Source organism: Micromesistius poutassou (genome assembly GCF_964030765.1).
Source record: "Micromesistius poutassou genome assembly, chromosome: 5".
Classification (NCBI taxonomy): Eukaryota; Metazoa; Chordata; class Actinopteri; order Gadiformes; family Gadidae; genus Micromesistius; species Micromesistius poutassou.
In genome coordinates, this window is record NC_140275.1 from 14,613,538 (window position 1) to 14,627,571 (window position 14,034).

A 14,034-nucleotide genomic window follows, 5' to 3' on the forward strand; every position below is an offset into this window, starting at 1 on the left:
GGAATTTGTTATTGTTGAAGACAGAGGTGCCAAACCACTGAAATTTCTCTGGAAATTACAAATCTTAATAAAAATGTAAGGGTATGTTTTCATAAGATGGCTGGGAAATCGGTATAGACAAAATATACACTAGCACAAAATTGAGATTGTATCTTCATCACATACGTGTGATCTACAAAGGACCTGGGATTGTCACTGTAAATTCCACTGTAACTCAATACCTCTTTTCAATTATGAATACAAAGGTATAACAATAAGACAAAATGGCCAATGGTTACACACTTAATTGATTATGTTCCTACCAACCTCACTCAGCAGATCTGCCAGAATCATCGCTCATTTAGGCCTCTTCCAATATGTATGAAACTCCAGTAAGCTGATACTGAAAAACAAACATCTTCTGCAAACTGTAGATATACATCGTAAATGAGACAAAGGAAATATTTGTGCTGCATGACACTGCTGATTGCAATGATTATTTTTGCAACTGCATACAATCAGAGTTAAATGTTCAACTTTGCAGATGCGAGTTGCACATAAAGTTTTGCAGAATATAACAATCTCATGGTTTGCTGTAGAGCAACCCAATACTAAATCCCCCAGAAAAGTTTCATTGCAGGGGAAACAAAAATGATAGGGGCTGGATTTTTTTACAACCATCACGTTATTATCTGGTCAGATCCACTGCAACCAATCAAAAACAACTACTGCAATAAGTTATGTTTGTTGCGTTTATGCTAAACAGCAAAATTCTAAAGATTGTGCACTTTCATGATGATAGCATTTTTCCCAGTAAACTTGTCAGGCAGGCCTGAAATATATTGCCCAGACTAAATAGGGAGCAGAACATCACTTAAATGGGGAAAGTGGTTCATTGGAAAAAGAACAAAGTATTTGACATTGTAAAACTCTTTATAGAGCATAAATTGTGACCACTCATGTTATTCAGTACACTTTCTCTGATAAAGTGTCCTCAGCCACAACCGCCCGACACAACACCACATACATTACACCTTTCTCCCAGCCCTGACAAGCCCGCTAATGCCTCAGAGGGAAAAGGCAACATGAGCAGGTTAGCCTAAGACCTTCTAAATGTACAATACCTCCTACACACAGTGGCATTATGTTTCGCTTGTGTAGCATGTGTTAGCAACCGTGTGCATGTGCGCATTTAGGACCTTGTGCAGGCCGCATTCCTGAGGTTCATAGTAGCGGAAAGGGCAGCGGCCCCACCACACAAGAGTGGGGGTGCGGGGGCTTACTGATGGAGGGCAGGGGGTGGAGGACAGAGTAGCCGACTGGGGGTGGGCTGGGGGGGGGGGGAGGTGTAGAGAGGGAGGCTGGGATGGGCGGAGCAGGTCTCAAAGAGGACCAGCGATACAGGATGAATGGGAGGAGAGTCTGCGCAGGTGAGTAAACACAGAGTACATTCTGACAGGGTTGTCGGTTTTAAACCATGCAAGTTGAGTGCAGCGGTTAGGTGTCTTGCTTCAGCACACCTGGAGAACAGTAGAATCGAACCAGCAAAACCTCCAGCTCCTTGGTTTACCTCTGGACCTGTACCTCTGGACCTGTACCTGTACCTCACACAGGCCCAGAGCGGTGGTGTGGTGGGGCCCCTTTGTAGGGCGACGGGGGAATGATTAGAATGATAAGACGAGGAGGTGTGGCCACATAACTTGAGCACTGCTGTTTAATAAGTTCAATTAAGCAACACTCTAAGATTTAAGCAAAAGACTGTGATTTACTTGAAAATAAACAACTGAAGATATTACTTTGTATCCATATATCAAATTATCTAATTTGCGAGTGTAGGTTAAGGGCTGAGTTAAAGCAGAACAAGTTTTGCTAAAGCTACCCTTACTGGACAGCTCCGGATTAACAGAGGTTATCTTGGGGCTATACGTTTTATTCATTGTTATTTACTGCTCACATTTACTTTACATTTCACCTCCCCAAATAAAATTCTTGCAGTTTATGGATGACATAGGAAACGAATACTCGTACTAAATGTGCTGGTCATGCAATGTAAATCAGTACCGCTTCAAACCATCTCCCTATAGTGTCCAATGTAGAGTTACATCAATTCACTTCGGAATGCAGGGAGTCTATTAAAATAAATCTGACATGCCTGCCTTTATTTTATAAATGGATGTATCATATGAATATAATTATGACATTTTATACAGTGTGGTCCATAAAACCTATACAAATTCAATTGTACAGTCTACAGTGACAATAAACGGTATAAAATGAAATTATGTCACAGACAACAGTCCATGTCGATTATATCATTCTCCTGAATTTGTATAAGTATGTATAAAACATTCAACACATATGACGCACACACACAAACAAACAGAATGCTGATGATAACAAATAGCTTCCCTCGCCTCAACACAATGACGCTATCAGCATGTTCCCTCTTCTCTGTGGCGGACAGAGAGTTCAGCCTTTCCTGTGCAGCGATTCAAGCGTCCAGTGGGTCGTGACCGAATCCTGATCCAGGGGCGATAAGGGCCTTAATTAGGCCGGATCCCACCCTTCCAGCTCTGCTCCGCACCAGGCTCACATCAGCACCAGGAAACGTGGCCTACATTCTCCTCCTATGTGGGCCAAGGACACAGATTCACCTTTGGCCCACATCGAAAGACAGAGCTCAAGGGAAACATTTAAGCCCACGTCTTAGTAAACATGATCACTTGGCTTACTCAGGAAGAATTGTCAAAACCGGGGAATGCTTCAGTGATTAGAACATGTAAGCAATGAGTGGACGAACTTGACCTTTCAGGTGTTTTCAAATATCTAGAATTTCTGAATAACCTCATGAATGCAGAGTGTTTCTTTAAGAAGAACCACTTTGGTTCACTACTTTGTTTCACTTGATTGTTGAATGGTTTCTGTAGCTGAAAGTATGCAGAAATAGAAGACTAAAAAAGGCACGGAAAAATAATATTTCAATATCTAGATCGTAATAACAAGCATGTAGAGAATAGATAATGTATTACTGCTCTAGGCTAGGTAAAATCGACATAATATAAGAAAGCACAGGGAGATTCGGTATTCATGACAATGAAATAAAGGAGCAGTAAGCCTAAGAACGAAAACATACCAAACCAATTGCTACATGTACAAAAAGCTAGCACGCTTCAATGATCTGAAGACAATGGTGGAATTTATTTTGGCCTGAAACACATTTTTAAGAGCATTTGTTGAATGTCAGAGAAAATTATGTCAGAGAAAGTTTATTGGAAATAATGGGGTAATTCTCATGGATTTTGCGGTAAAACCATGTGACTGCAAAGAGATCTGTAATTTCTGACCAAGCTACAGCAAGGTTGAGATGATGGATCATTAAATCACTTAATACAAAGATGTCTCAGTCTTAGTTTAGTTAAATGTAATTTATTAAACAGCGAACACACATGGCGGATTACACTAATATTCACATAGAGAAACTCATTAAGCACCTTATATACAAATTACTTAAAAACATGATTAAAACACTTAAAAGGGAGAAGAATAAAACAAAAGTATAAAACATTGTACAATATACACACACAAAAACCTAAAACTGATGTTGTACCTCCAGGTTTAGCTTGTGTAGGTTAGCAGCGACAACATCGCATACACTACGTGAAGAACCAACAGCTTCTGGTCTCCAGCTACAAGCACCCTCAGCGTTCTTTAACAAATCTCCAATTAATATCCTTATTACGATGTTTTAAGTGCTCATGACAAGAGTGTGATCAGTGCATCCAGAAACTTGGTCCTGTCCTCCATCTTCAGCTCAATGACTGGAAGGCAGAAGAGAAGTCCAATTATACACATGGAAAAACTGGCCTGTGTTTTGTATTGCATCACTGTGGCATAAAGCAAGCTTTGCTTCTGCTCAGATATAATGCCCAAACCCATACTAACATTCAGTGATAAGAGAGCAAGGTGGGGCTGCATGTTCTGTGCATATGTACACGTTTGGTTACAATTTCTTTCCAAGACAGGAAAAATATGATTTTCAAATTAAAGTGGTAGTGGTTGTAAGGATGGATTCTCTTGGATTAAGATAAGGCATGTTTGAGTGATTTGTGTATGTGCATTAGAATAATAATGCCAGTTATAAGACAGGCTTCTGGATAATTGGGATGAACCCTGGAGGTTAACCTTGATAATTGAGTTTCCAGACTGTACAGGGAAGGGAACAGCTTGCCTGCCCCCTTGTGGCCAACACAGAGCAGCACCCAAGGTCACAAGCAAGGACACACATCAGGTAGATGGCATAGTTGTGCAATAGTCTGCAACTTTGAGAAATCCTTAGCCAATAGAAACATTTAACTACTCACAATAATCACTTAAGCCAAAATAAAGTATATTCATGATCAAATCAAAAAAAAAAATGTAGAAGATGTATAATATAATTAAGCAATAGATCACGACAGGCTGTGGAATGTTCTCATTATACCACAGTTAAGGGGCGTTGTCCGTCCCGCCGAGCAGCGGAGGCTACTATCGAGCAGTTCACTCACAGTGTGCCTATTGCTTTACAACATTTCCACCCTCTCCATCAATCAACATATTTTTAGGCTTCAGTGAACTATGCTATTGCTTTTATATATAAATAAACAACAGTTCAAGTTAGGCGCGGAGTGATACGGAACTCTGTAAACTGAATGGGCATCATAGCTGTGTGTATACACTCATTATACAACAGTTGGGAACCAATCAGATCGCTTGATTTAAGCCACCCGTTTTATAACAATATTTATTCACTTTTAAGTCTTTATCTTTTCATTAGAATGCATATTGCATTGTGACAATATATTACATGTAATAACAATGACAAGAGACAACAGCGTCACTTACTAGAAGTATCGAAGTGGTCATGTAGGCTTCTGGAGCTTGTGCTCTCTGCAGCTTTCTCAAAAGCCCGGCCGAAGAAACTAAGACAAAAACAGAAATCAAGACTTGATTTGATACTGACCTTCAGCTTTCCGATAAAAACAAGTACATTCTGAAAAGATCCCATGTTGTATGAGAGAAACCCCTGCACTTCTGAGTGATCTTACTTCTTCTTGTCTGATGTGTCAGAGTCTGGTGGGATCCCCAGAACGATCACGGTGCCCTTCTCCACGTCCAGGGGAGCGGCCATGACCAGTGGCAGCAGCTTACAACGCTTGTTCCTCGTCTGCCAGGACAGCACAGAGTGAGAGAGGCAGCTGAATTCATACAGATCAATGATAAGATCATACTTATCATTGTTAGTCAATATGAGTGGACCAGTTGACATTGTCCATCCTCTCCGGCCAGTGTTAGTTACAAAACGTGTGACTTTAGAGGGATGAACTATACCACCCATCCCTCCCTTCTATATAAAGTGTTGAAGAACTGAGGGACCTTTTAACTTTTCCCATGACTGACCCTGCTTCGATAAACGTCTACTCAACGCTCATTGCCGGAGTCAGACCGTGTCAACCCATTTTTCCTGAAGGTGTATATCTGTGTAGTACTTACAGAGCTAACAAAAGCTTTCAGGAGATACTTGCACAGCAGCGTCAAGGCCATGGGTTTGGAGAAGAGCCGTACATCTGGAGTTCCCTTATGGAGGCATGGGGAGGAATGAGCAATTTAATAGCCCATATTAAAATGGGAGGAAAAAGCACCTCAAACAGCCGAATTGGAAGGCGTGTAGGAAGACATGGGGGTACCTCCATGAGGTAGCAGTAGAGGAAGGGACCCTGGGACAGAATTAGGTTGGTACAGATGCAGCTGGCCACAGTCTGTTGGATGGCGATCAGCTTCTTCTTAGCCAGGTCAATGCCCAGGTGAAGACGTTCCAGGTTACTCCTTCAAAGAGCGAAAAAAGACCCACAATACAAAACAAAAGGTTCTCGTCATGCTTGGTTGACCTAAGAGCTTTTATACATTGCTTGCCATGTCAATGGTCCAAATTTATAACAGATTATCAATGATGATCTCTTGATCCTTTTCTAAATCGACCAATACGTCAGTAAAAGATACATTTCGGAAGCAAAAATCAATCTATGGAACACACCTAGACAGACAGTCAAGGGCCTTGATGAAGTTGTCACTGGCACTCTCGTCCTTCTCTGTGCTCTCAAGCAAGGCAGCAGCAGCGTGCACCACGTCACTGGCCAGGAAGCGGTTCTTGAAGCCAAAGTGAACCCCAAACGTCTGGATACGGATGTCCTTCATGCTGCCAGGGGACAATTTGACATGGAAAAGGGGTATTAAATCTAGGGTAAGCAATTTGGAGAAGCCAGCCAGAGTAAGCTAGATTTTTCAAGCATCGAAAAAAACAACCTCTCCCTTCAGTGCTCCCTCCAAAGCCACTCCCCTAGCACTAGGTCTGCCTAGCCTGCTTGAAGACTCTGATCATGAGCAATAAGCAAACTGGCAGAGTGCACTCGCAGGTAGCTGGGTATGTATGCCTGCGACAGCCACAGAATATTTTTATTTTTGGTCAGATCATTTTATTTATTGATTACTATTGGTATATAAAAGAGAATTAAAACAAAAATAATGCTTAAAAAATAAGTTGCATACTCTAGCAAGCAGTGTGAGGCCATGTGAATAAACAACTTGTAAGAAATCATTCAACGGTGTCAATCATTCATCATGTGTTGGTCCAACCCATACCCGTATTTGTTGGATGACTCCTCTATGACCTCCCTTAGGTTCTCTTTGATGACCATGTCCATGGAGTGGAACTTCTGTCGCACCTGCTTCAGGGGTAGACTGGAAAGAAGAACATGCATGACTTACACACTAGATTCAAACATTCCCTCAATACATAATTCAATCAAGCTTTATAAAGCCCATTTTGTGTATAACTACAGTACAGAGCTGGACAAGTGGAAACAACACAAAAAGAGCAAAATGTTGTTTAGGAAAACAATACAAAATGATTCAAAAACAAATCTGAATCAGAGTATATATTAATCATCACAAAAGTGAGACATACCCCATGTCAGCCAGAAACTCCTGCAGTTTCTTCTGGCCATTCTGAGACCAAAGCTTGAAGTTGCAGTAGGTGTAAGTGGAGTTGCAGATGCTTTCAAACAAGGACCAGTGTTGGTAGAGAGTGAGACGAAGACTGGGGCAGATGGTTAGGGAGAACACAGGGAATTAACATTTGTAAGGGAAAGAGAGACATTTATATAGTACGGGTATGGATACATCTTGTATGAATGTTACCCAACTCTGTGGGATTCAGCACATGGCAAGAGGGGCGGTAAAAAGGATACTCGTATTCAAAATGGATCCTCATGCAGTCGATGGAGAGGGAGTTGTCCTCGTCTTCGTTTCTGTGGTTGTGGCGGGAAACGTGGCGCTGCATGGTTGCGATGTCTGTGACGTACTTCATGCTAAACGCAGACGATGTATTTCATTGTAAGAGAAATGGAACCACCAACCACTGAGGTACATAAATTGCATTATCTCAGACTGAACCCAGTGTTTTAAAAATATATTAAAAAATGAATTCCTACTGGGTGATTTTGTCATGAACCCACTGGTCGGTCAGTCCGATTACAGCCCACCTGTAGAAAGACAAAACAAAATGCTCTCAATGTAAAAATCACAGGCATGTCTTCTCCTTTCCACAAACCTGTTTTCCTTGTTGGAAAGCCACTTACCAGAGCATGTCTTTATTATCTTTTGTCAGGACCCACGCCAGTTCAAATATTACCAGGGAAGCCTGACAAAAAAAAACAATGTTATTTACTATTTATACAATATTTAAGCCCGCAATAATCAGGTTCCCTTTCAGTTTGGATGTCTACAAATGTTTAAAAACTCACAGACGTCCCGTGGTATTCATACTGCTCATAGTCAAACAGTATCTCTCGCCTGTTAGGAAGAATTCAAAGTTAGCCATCGTTCCAGAGAAAGACATCATGTTGGCGTTCTTAAAATAAAAAAAACAATTTACCTCCGTGCCTCCCATTCCCTCTTCGCTCGTTGTCTTTCAATCCTCCTCTCAACCGCCCCCTGAAAGATAACATGATTACAAAATGTTAACGCCTTTTGAAAGATATACAAATAAAGCGCAAGTATCAAACTCTTCCTCAGATTCTGCACCTCGTCATATCTCTTGCGCTTCCCAGCAGGCTCTGAGCCGCCGTCGCTCTCATTCCCAGAGTCATCCGCCTCCTCGTCTTCGTCGCGAAAGATGTCGTCGTAGGATGGGACGCCCAGGTCATCGTCCTGTTTGATCAGCAGCTTTATCTGAGGAGAAACAGACGGCTTAGCAATACAAACCTGCACCTGTATGGCTTTACAAGCTCAGGTAATAAATGGACAAATACCAAATTTATACATACATACTTAAAGTAGGTAACAGACTGACGACAATAGTCAATCAATGCAAACAAATACAAAATATGAGGAAGAATGAATTTACACTTAATGCAGGAAAAAGAAAAAAATAAAGAGTCTCAACTTTTGCTTATTTCAGACTAGGACTAAATTGAATTATATAAACGGTATTTTGGCCACCTGGGTGTCGTTGTAAACATTGACCACATCCACAGGCCGGTGAGTGTCACAGACGAAGAAGATGGAGTCTTCATCTGGCTGCAACATCTCCAAAAGGTCGACATTGGCTCCGCAGTTCAGAAGAACAAAATACCGAAACTACCACAAAAAAATAAAGACATTATCATGCAAACCATTATTCGCCTGATTGTTCACTCGGATAGAAATGGTAATAAAAAAATAAGTAAATATTTGGTATTTATTTTAACAAGCTTTCAATACCTGCTCTTTGTGCTCCAGGAAGGCAGTGCCGAGGTCCTGCCAACCTGTTACTGGTACCAGTGTGTACTGAACCTGGTCACAGTGGAACAGGGCCTGGAAAAGAGTGTGCAAAACTAAAATACTGCCAGGAATACCATTCTAGTCACTTAGTTTCAGAACACCAAACCAGCCATTGACAAAAGAACATCAATCTGTACTAAAGATACAAGTTCATATCACATCAAGTCGAGGATGTTTGCATGTTGTTTGCAATAATGTTGTCCACATTATTGTTTCTCATGAAGTCATACACCTTTCCAACGAGAGTCTCTCATCAAGCATCCTCCCGTGGTGCTCGTACTACAATGAGCCACTCGTAAGACAGGAACACTTTTCAGTAGGACAACCAACACTTTACCTGCAAGACTTTACAAGCGCAGAGGGCATCGATATCTGTTGCAACCAGGAGGGCTACTCTCTGGGGAAGAGAGAGACTGCGTTATCTTCAGATGCGCAATAACAAAAGTAAAAAACACATGAGACGGAAACATTTGATGCTGGCAAGATAACGTTACAAGCTGTCAACAAAACGTCCAAACATTTTAGCTGTTAGCTCGATAAAAAACAACTCTCACCTGGTTTATAACAACGTCATAAAACTCCTTTCTGATGTCCGTTACAAACATTTCAGAATCGTCTTGGCTGTTTTAAAAAGGAATAAGTTATTTCGGAATAGTTGGTGAGCTAAACAGCTGTCGTGGAGTTCCTTGTTAAAAATATCGCGCCAAACCAGAACGTCATGTCCGGTCAAAGCGGCTGGAGGAAGTCGACGTGTAAATGTCTAATTTCATTGGTTACAAATAAATGTATTAATACAATGTTGGGACTATATTTAGACTTCACTTTATTTTGACTCACTTTATTTAGAAACCATTCACCAAAAGATTCATAAAAATAAAATAAAAACCCAGTAAGCAGATGCTTTCGCCTACAAATGCTCAGCATGCCAAAAACAGTTATTTTCAGCTTTCCACAATAATGGTAAGAGACTGATATCCCAGGTCTTTATCTAAAGATATTTCACGGAGAAGTCGCATTGGCAAACCAAAGTGAATAAACCATTTTATTAAATAGTAATTGGACGTGCACAATTGTAATTAAGATGAGTTAAGTGCAAGCATTATAATTAATAGCCACCGCAAATGCAGCCTACACATATTACCATGTATTTCATCTCAAATAAATCCCACATACTAAATATAAATGAAGCAATGAAAGAGTCACAAAATAAATGAAAGAAAACCAATTTTCCTGTAAACCCCAACAATCATATCGTAATGAAAAAAGTAATTTTTAGTCGTATATTATAACCCCTTTCTTTAATAAAAAGAATGACCATGTTCCTGTCAAAAATTGCAACAATTACATCTAATCATAATTTTGCTGCTATTTTCTATGTTTTACATCTGAATAACACATTTAATGAACAAACAATGCTTTCCTTTGTGCGATGTTAGCTGTTTACAAAAAAAACTATAAAATAATGTAGGAAATAAAGGCACAAATTAGTTTTGGTCCAAAAACTTGGCCAGAGCAAAATGCTTCCACCCATCATAACTTAAGCTTGTTTCACATTGTTTCACATAAATAAAACATGTCATGAGAACCTCTGCTCCAATAGCTACAACTGGTCATTTTAAGTTCTATAAAACCAGCCTAACTGACACAAAAAAGATTACAAAGAAGACGAAAAATCCTAACCCTGTTTGGCTATGGACTGAGGTGCTCACACTATACAATCACCACCAGCCAAATGATATTGGTATGGTGAATGGAAACCCCAAGCAAAATGGCTATGGGGCTAGCACCAGTTACCTGGAGGGCTTTAGGAAGCTCTACCCCACACAGGTTTGTGAGAAGGTATTTTCCAATGTCAGCACAGAACGTTCTCTCCCACCAACTAAAAACCAACATCTGCTACTATTTACAGTTAACACCTCATTACAATATATTTGCGGGGCAAGATTACAGGTATAGAACAGTATAGAAGACCCATGCCTGAGATGATTGATAATACAGGTATGCTATTCATTTTCTGGCCCTCACTTTACCAAATTACTGTATAACCAAATCAGACAGTCGCTTTGTGTGAACATTCCACCACAGAACATTTAACAAAAGTTGCTTAAACAATGACAGCATGTGATATAGGGGTCGAGCTATGTCCTAAATGAACAATTGTACATGTGTTTAGATAACATTTTCAGATTTTGTAAATTTCCCGATAACATTCAAAATGTGCATCATAGAGAGAAAAGTAAGGTATTTAAAACAGAAGTGTAATAATACAATACCATTTCTCGGTCAAAGACATAGCAATAAATGTAAACTAACATAATTCATTGTTGAGATGAATTGCCCCAATCAAAACCATCAAATATATTGACTTGATAGTGAAATTCAACATTCTCCTCTTTCCAATCATAAAAGTTGTAGTTCAAACCCTGCATCCATAGAAATTGTTTTAAATACACTGTTAAGTGGATATGACAGCCTTTTAAGAAGACCAAAGCGAGAACTAAAATGGCATTGAACTAATTCTAGAATCGTTTGAGTTGATCAGCTCAACTAAGTGATCAGGTGCAACAAATACTAGATATATTTGTTTAAATATATGCACAAGTCGCAAGGTGAATGTAAATGTGGGTGTAATCCTAAACTACTCCTTTGAAAATTGTTCAGTTCAGTCCAGTCCAGGTTATAGGGGCAGTAAGTAATTGGAGTTTGCCAGCTTGCGCTCCTGTGCGGCAGGTAATGTCTCTCTGTGACGTAGGGGCCTGTGGCTGTCCTGGTCCTGGAGGGACGGGTAGTGCTGCCTGTAGCACAGCCAGGCGAACGAAAGGCCCAGTAAAGAGCCCACCAGCACATCTTACACAGGAGAGAAAACAAACAGTTAGGACATAAGCACCTTAATAATTATCACATCAACAAAATAAAAAAATGCTGAGTTTCAAGTGTAACACAATGGGGGTAAATTAATGACATTAATAACTTATGTTAATGAATGGTTGGTTAATGTACCCTTATTGTAAGGCGTTACTGTTTCAAATTTGACCATAGAAAATCAAGAGGACTTCAAGATACTCACCCTGCCAGTGGTGCTTGAAGTCACAGGTCCTGGAGAGAGCGATCAGGCTTGCCAGCAGTAAAGGGGTGAGGAAGACACACAGCCGCCATGCTCTGCCTTGGCCCCCTTTGTTGAAGCATCGCAGTTTTCCCCCAATATACAAGGCTGTGAAACCTAACCCTGCAAAGGCAACTGGATAAAGAAAATGCATATTAAAGACACTGTAGAAATAAGAAAGTTAAGATGAAGTGGCTAACAAACAAAAGGAATAAATGATTGAGATCCCGGTCTCTCCTTTCCTTCTTAAAATAATTGAATATGTCCTTGTTTTGTTTAAAGAAATGATGCCATGAGAATTCATATGATCTGAAAAGTAGTGTCAGCTCTTACAGGATGAATGGCCGCTGGGGAAGCTCTTCCGGCCTTCGATTACAGTATCTGGGTCACCGCTGCACTGCATCTCCAGGTTCATCTGCCCATCTGGGAAGCAGCGGTAGAAGAAGTCCGGTCGCGGCCTGAATCAAGAGAAAAAGAGGAATGAAACACACGTTTAAATTCAACCGACTCTTTAAATCGTTTTTAAAATAGGGCCCTGAGTCATAACTGTAGTTGTATTGATGTACCTGCCAACCACCAGCTTAATGGCATTTGTAAAAACTCCATTCAGCACCAGCGTTAGAGTCACAGCTGTGGAAATGAAATATTGTATCAATCAAAATTCTACGTTGTCATTTTCCTTTTCGTGAAAGAAGCGGGAACCAACAGTGGAACATTCAGAATTCTTTGTTCCATCAGTAAAACCAGCTGACAAAATTGCAATAATGAAATGCTTGAGGTTATTAAACAGCTGTTCCTGTCCTACCAAGGAAGGCTTCCTTCAGGTCTCCCTTCTCTGTTCTCTGCAGGATGGTGAAGAGGAGGATCACTATCATCGGAGTGAAGCACGCCACACTCTGATAAAGAAAAGGAATCAAATGCATTACAAATCGATTATGCATAGAGTTGGGAATTCAACCAATTGCTGAAAACATTGCTGATAACATTGAATGACTGTTCTGAGGAAAAAGCTACCATCACCAACACGGCACACACAATACTCACAAACATAAGAGTTGTGGGTACATGGTCTCTGACCACACGATGGTACTTATACAACCACATCTCTTCAGGCTGGATTTCACGGATAAAAGGAGGAAGCTTTTCTGTAAGGCTGAACAGAATGAAAAGAAAATGGTGACTGTAAAATATTGTGTACACAAAGACAAATGGAAAAAGGGTTAGAAGCTTAAATATACTTACAGAAACACAAACAAAAGTAGAGTTCGGATGGAAACCTCAGAGAGGACACCTCGCAATAGTTTCCCCTTCATGTTTTCTTTTCTGGGAAGAACTCTGGGAAGACTAGACAACGGCCAGCATGTCACCAGTCCCAAACCAAGTTATCCCACACTAACAGGAAAGAAAACAAATGCTTTGATGACAATTGTAAATTACTGATGAGTCTGGAAATAAATGAAAAGGGGCCAGAATGTATGGATTTTGTAAAGTTTGCAGGCATCAATTTTACTTTAGCCATGGATGAATAGGCTTTTGACATGCATATGTAACCAGTATTCGACAACTAGAGCCGGTTTCCTCACAAAGGCCCATTACAGAAGGCATATTTTACCCTGAAAGATCTTTGTATAAATAGGAATGAATGACATTAAACGTATTTAGTATTGAAACTCGGGCCGGCCATTCTACAAATAGAACGCTGGGTTATTTCAGAAAAAGACACAGTAAGGAGCAATTGAAGCGAGCTAGCAATACAACATTAGCCAACTAGTAACATCTGTCAGACTAGGCATCTGGCCTGGTTTTATTTCCGCATGCCACAATGAGAATCATGCAGCATCACACTCTCTCATCATCACCAACCTCGAACACGCCCGCTTACCGCTTTCTTCAGCTAATCATGTTGATGGCATCGATTAGGCACTATATTGTAATCGAGCGTAATGAATTCCAAACAAGGATGCCACCGCGGCATAAATAACAGGCAAAGGTAACATTACATCGCATGACACTTCTGGTTTGAGATTTTCAAAGTAAAAGCACATGTAATTAGTAACATCCGGCGTCATGTTTACGCAGGTGAGGTGGAGGGTTAA

The 14,034-nt window shown here is 40.4% G+C and overlaps 2 protein-coding genes across 3 annotated transcripts; both read right to left on the reverse strand.

Annotated features, from left to right (window-relative positions):
* Positions 1-3,422: 3,422 nt before the first annotated feature.
* cdc45 (CDC45 cell division cycle 45 homolog) lies at positions 3,423-9,527 on the reverse strand. Its single transcript, XM_084468343.1, has 18 exons — positions 9,390-9,527; positions 9,173-9,232; positions 8,776-8,868; positions 8,515-8,652; positions 8,098-8,244; positions 7,949-8,007; positions 7,818-7,866; positions 7,653-7,714; positions 7,506-7,556; positions 7,263-7,382; positions 6,980-7,111; positions 6,655-6,753; positions 6,050-6,211; positions 5,703-5,841; positions 5,509-5,592; positions 5,064-5,182; positions 4,861-4,937; positions 3,423-3,797 (listed from the first exon to the last, which is right to left on the reverse strand). The coding sequence occupies exons 1-18, from the start codon at positions 9,438-9,440 to the stop codon at positions 3,733-3,735; spliced, it is 1,707 nt and encodes a 568-aa protein (XP_084324469.1). The 5' UTR covers positions 9,441-9,527; the 3' UTR covers positions 3,423-3,732.
* A 332-nt stretch (positions 9,528-9,859) lies between these two features.
* plpp5 (phospholipid phosphatase 5) lies at positions 9,860-13,938 on the reverse strand. 2 transcript variants are annotated; one of them, XM_084467576.1, is made up of 8 exons: positions 13,821-13,938; positions 13,181-13,330; positions 12,983-13,091; positions 12,744-12,834; positions 12,505-12,568; positions 12,272-12,396; positions 11,903-12,073; positions 9,860-11,682 (listed from the first exon to the last, which is right to left on the reverse strand). In XM_084467576.1, the coding sequence occupies exons 2-8, from the start codon at positions 13,249-13,251 to the stop codon at positions 11,513-11,515; spliced, it is 801 nt and encodes a 266-aa protein (XP_084323702.1). In that variant the 5' UTR covers positions 13,252-13,330; positions 13,821-13,938; the 3' UTR covers positions 9,860-11,512. The 2 variants fall into 2 exon arrangements, with proteins under 2 accessions (XP_084323702.1, XP_084323703.1); XM_084467577.1 differs by having other exon boundaries at positions 13,802-13,909.
* Positions 13,939-14,034: the final 96 nt, after the last annotated feature.

Excerpts from the sequence above, each read along its gene's own strand:
- cdc45 (XM_084468343.1), bottom strand. The coding sequence starts at position 9,440 with ATGTTTGTAACGGACATCAGAAAGGAGTTTTATGACGTTGTTATAAAC. Across the intron at positions 8,245-8,514 it reads ATGTTTACAACGACACCCAG|ATAAAGCTGCTGATCAAACA; the intron begins GTGGCCAAAATA and ends GTTTCTCCTCAG. Across the intron at positions 5,183-5,508 it reads TGAAAGCTTTTGTTAGCTCT|ACGAGGAACAAGCGTTGTAA; the intron begins GTAAGTACTACA and ends CTGTCCTGGCAG.
- plpp5 (XM_084467576.1), bottom strand. The coding sequence starts at position 13,251 with ATGAAGGGGAAACTATTGCGAGGTGTCCTCTCTGAGGTTTCCATCCGA. Across the intron at positions 13,092-13,180 it reads CTACTTTTGTTTGTGTTTCT|CCTTACAGAAAAGCTTCCTC; the intron begins GTAAGTATATTT and ends CATTCTGTTCAG. Across the intron at positions 12,397-12,504 it reads ATTAAGCTGGTGGTTGGCAG|GCCGCGACCGGACTTCTTCT; the intron begins GTACATCAATAC and ends CTCTTGATTCAG.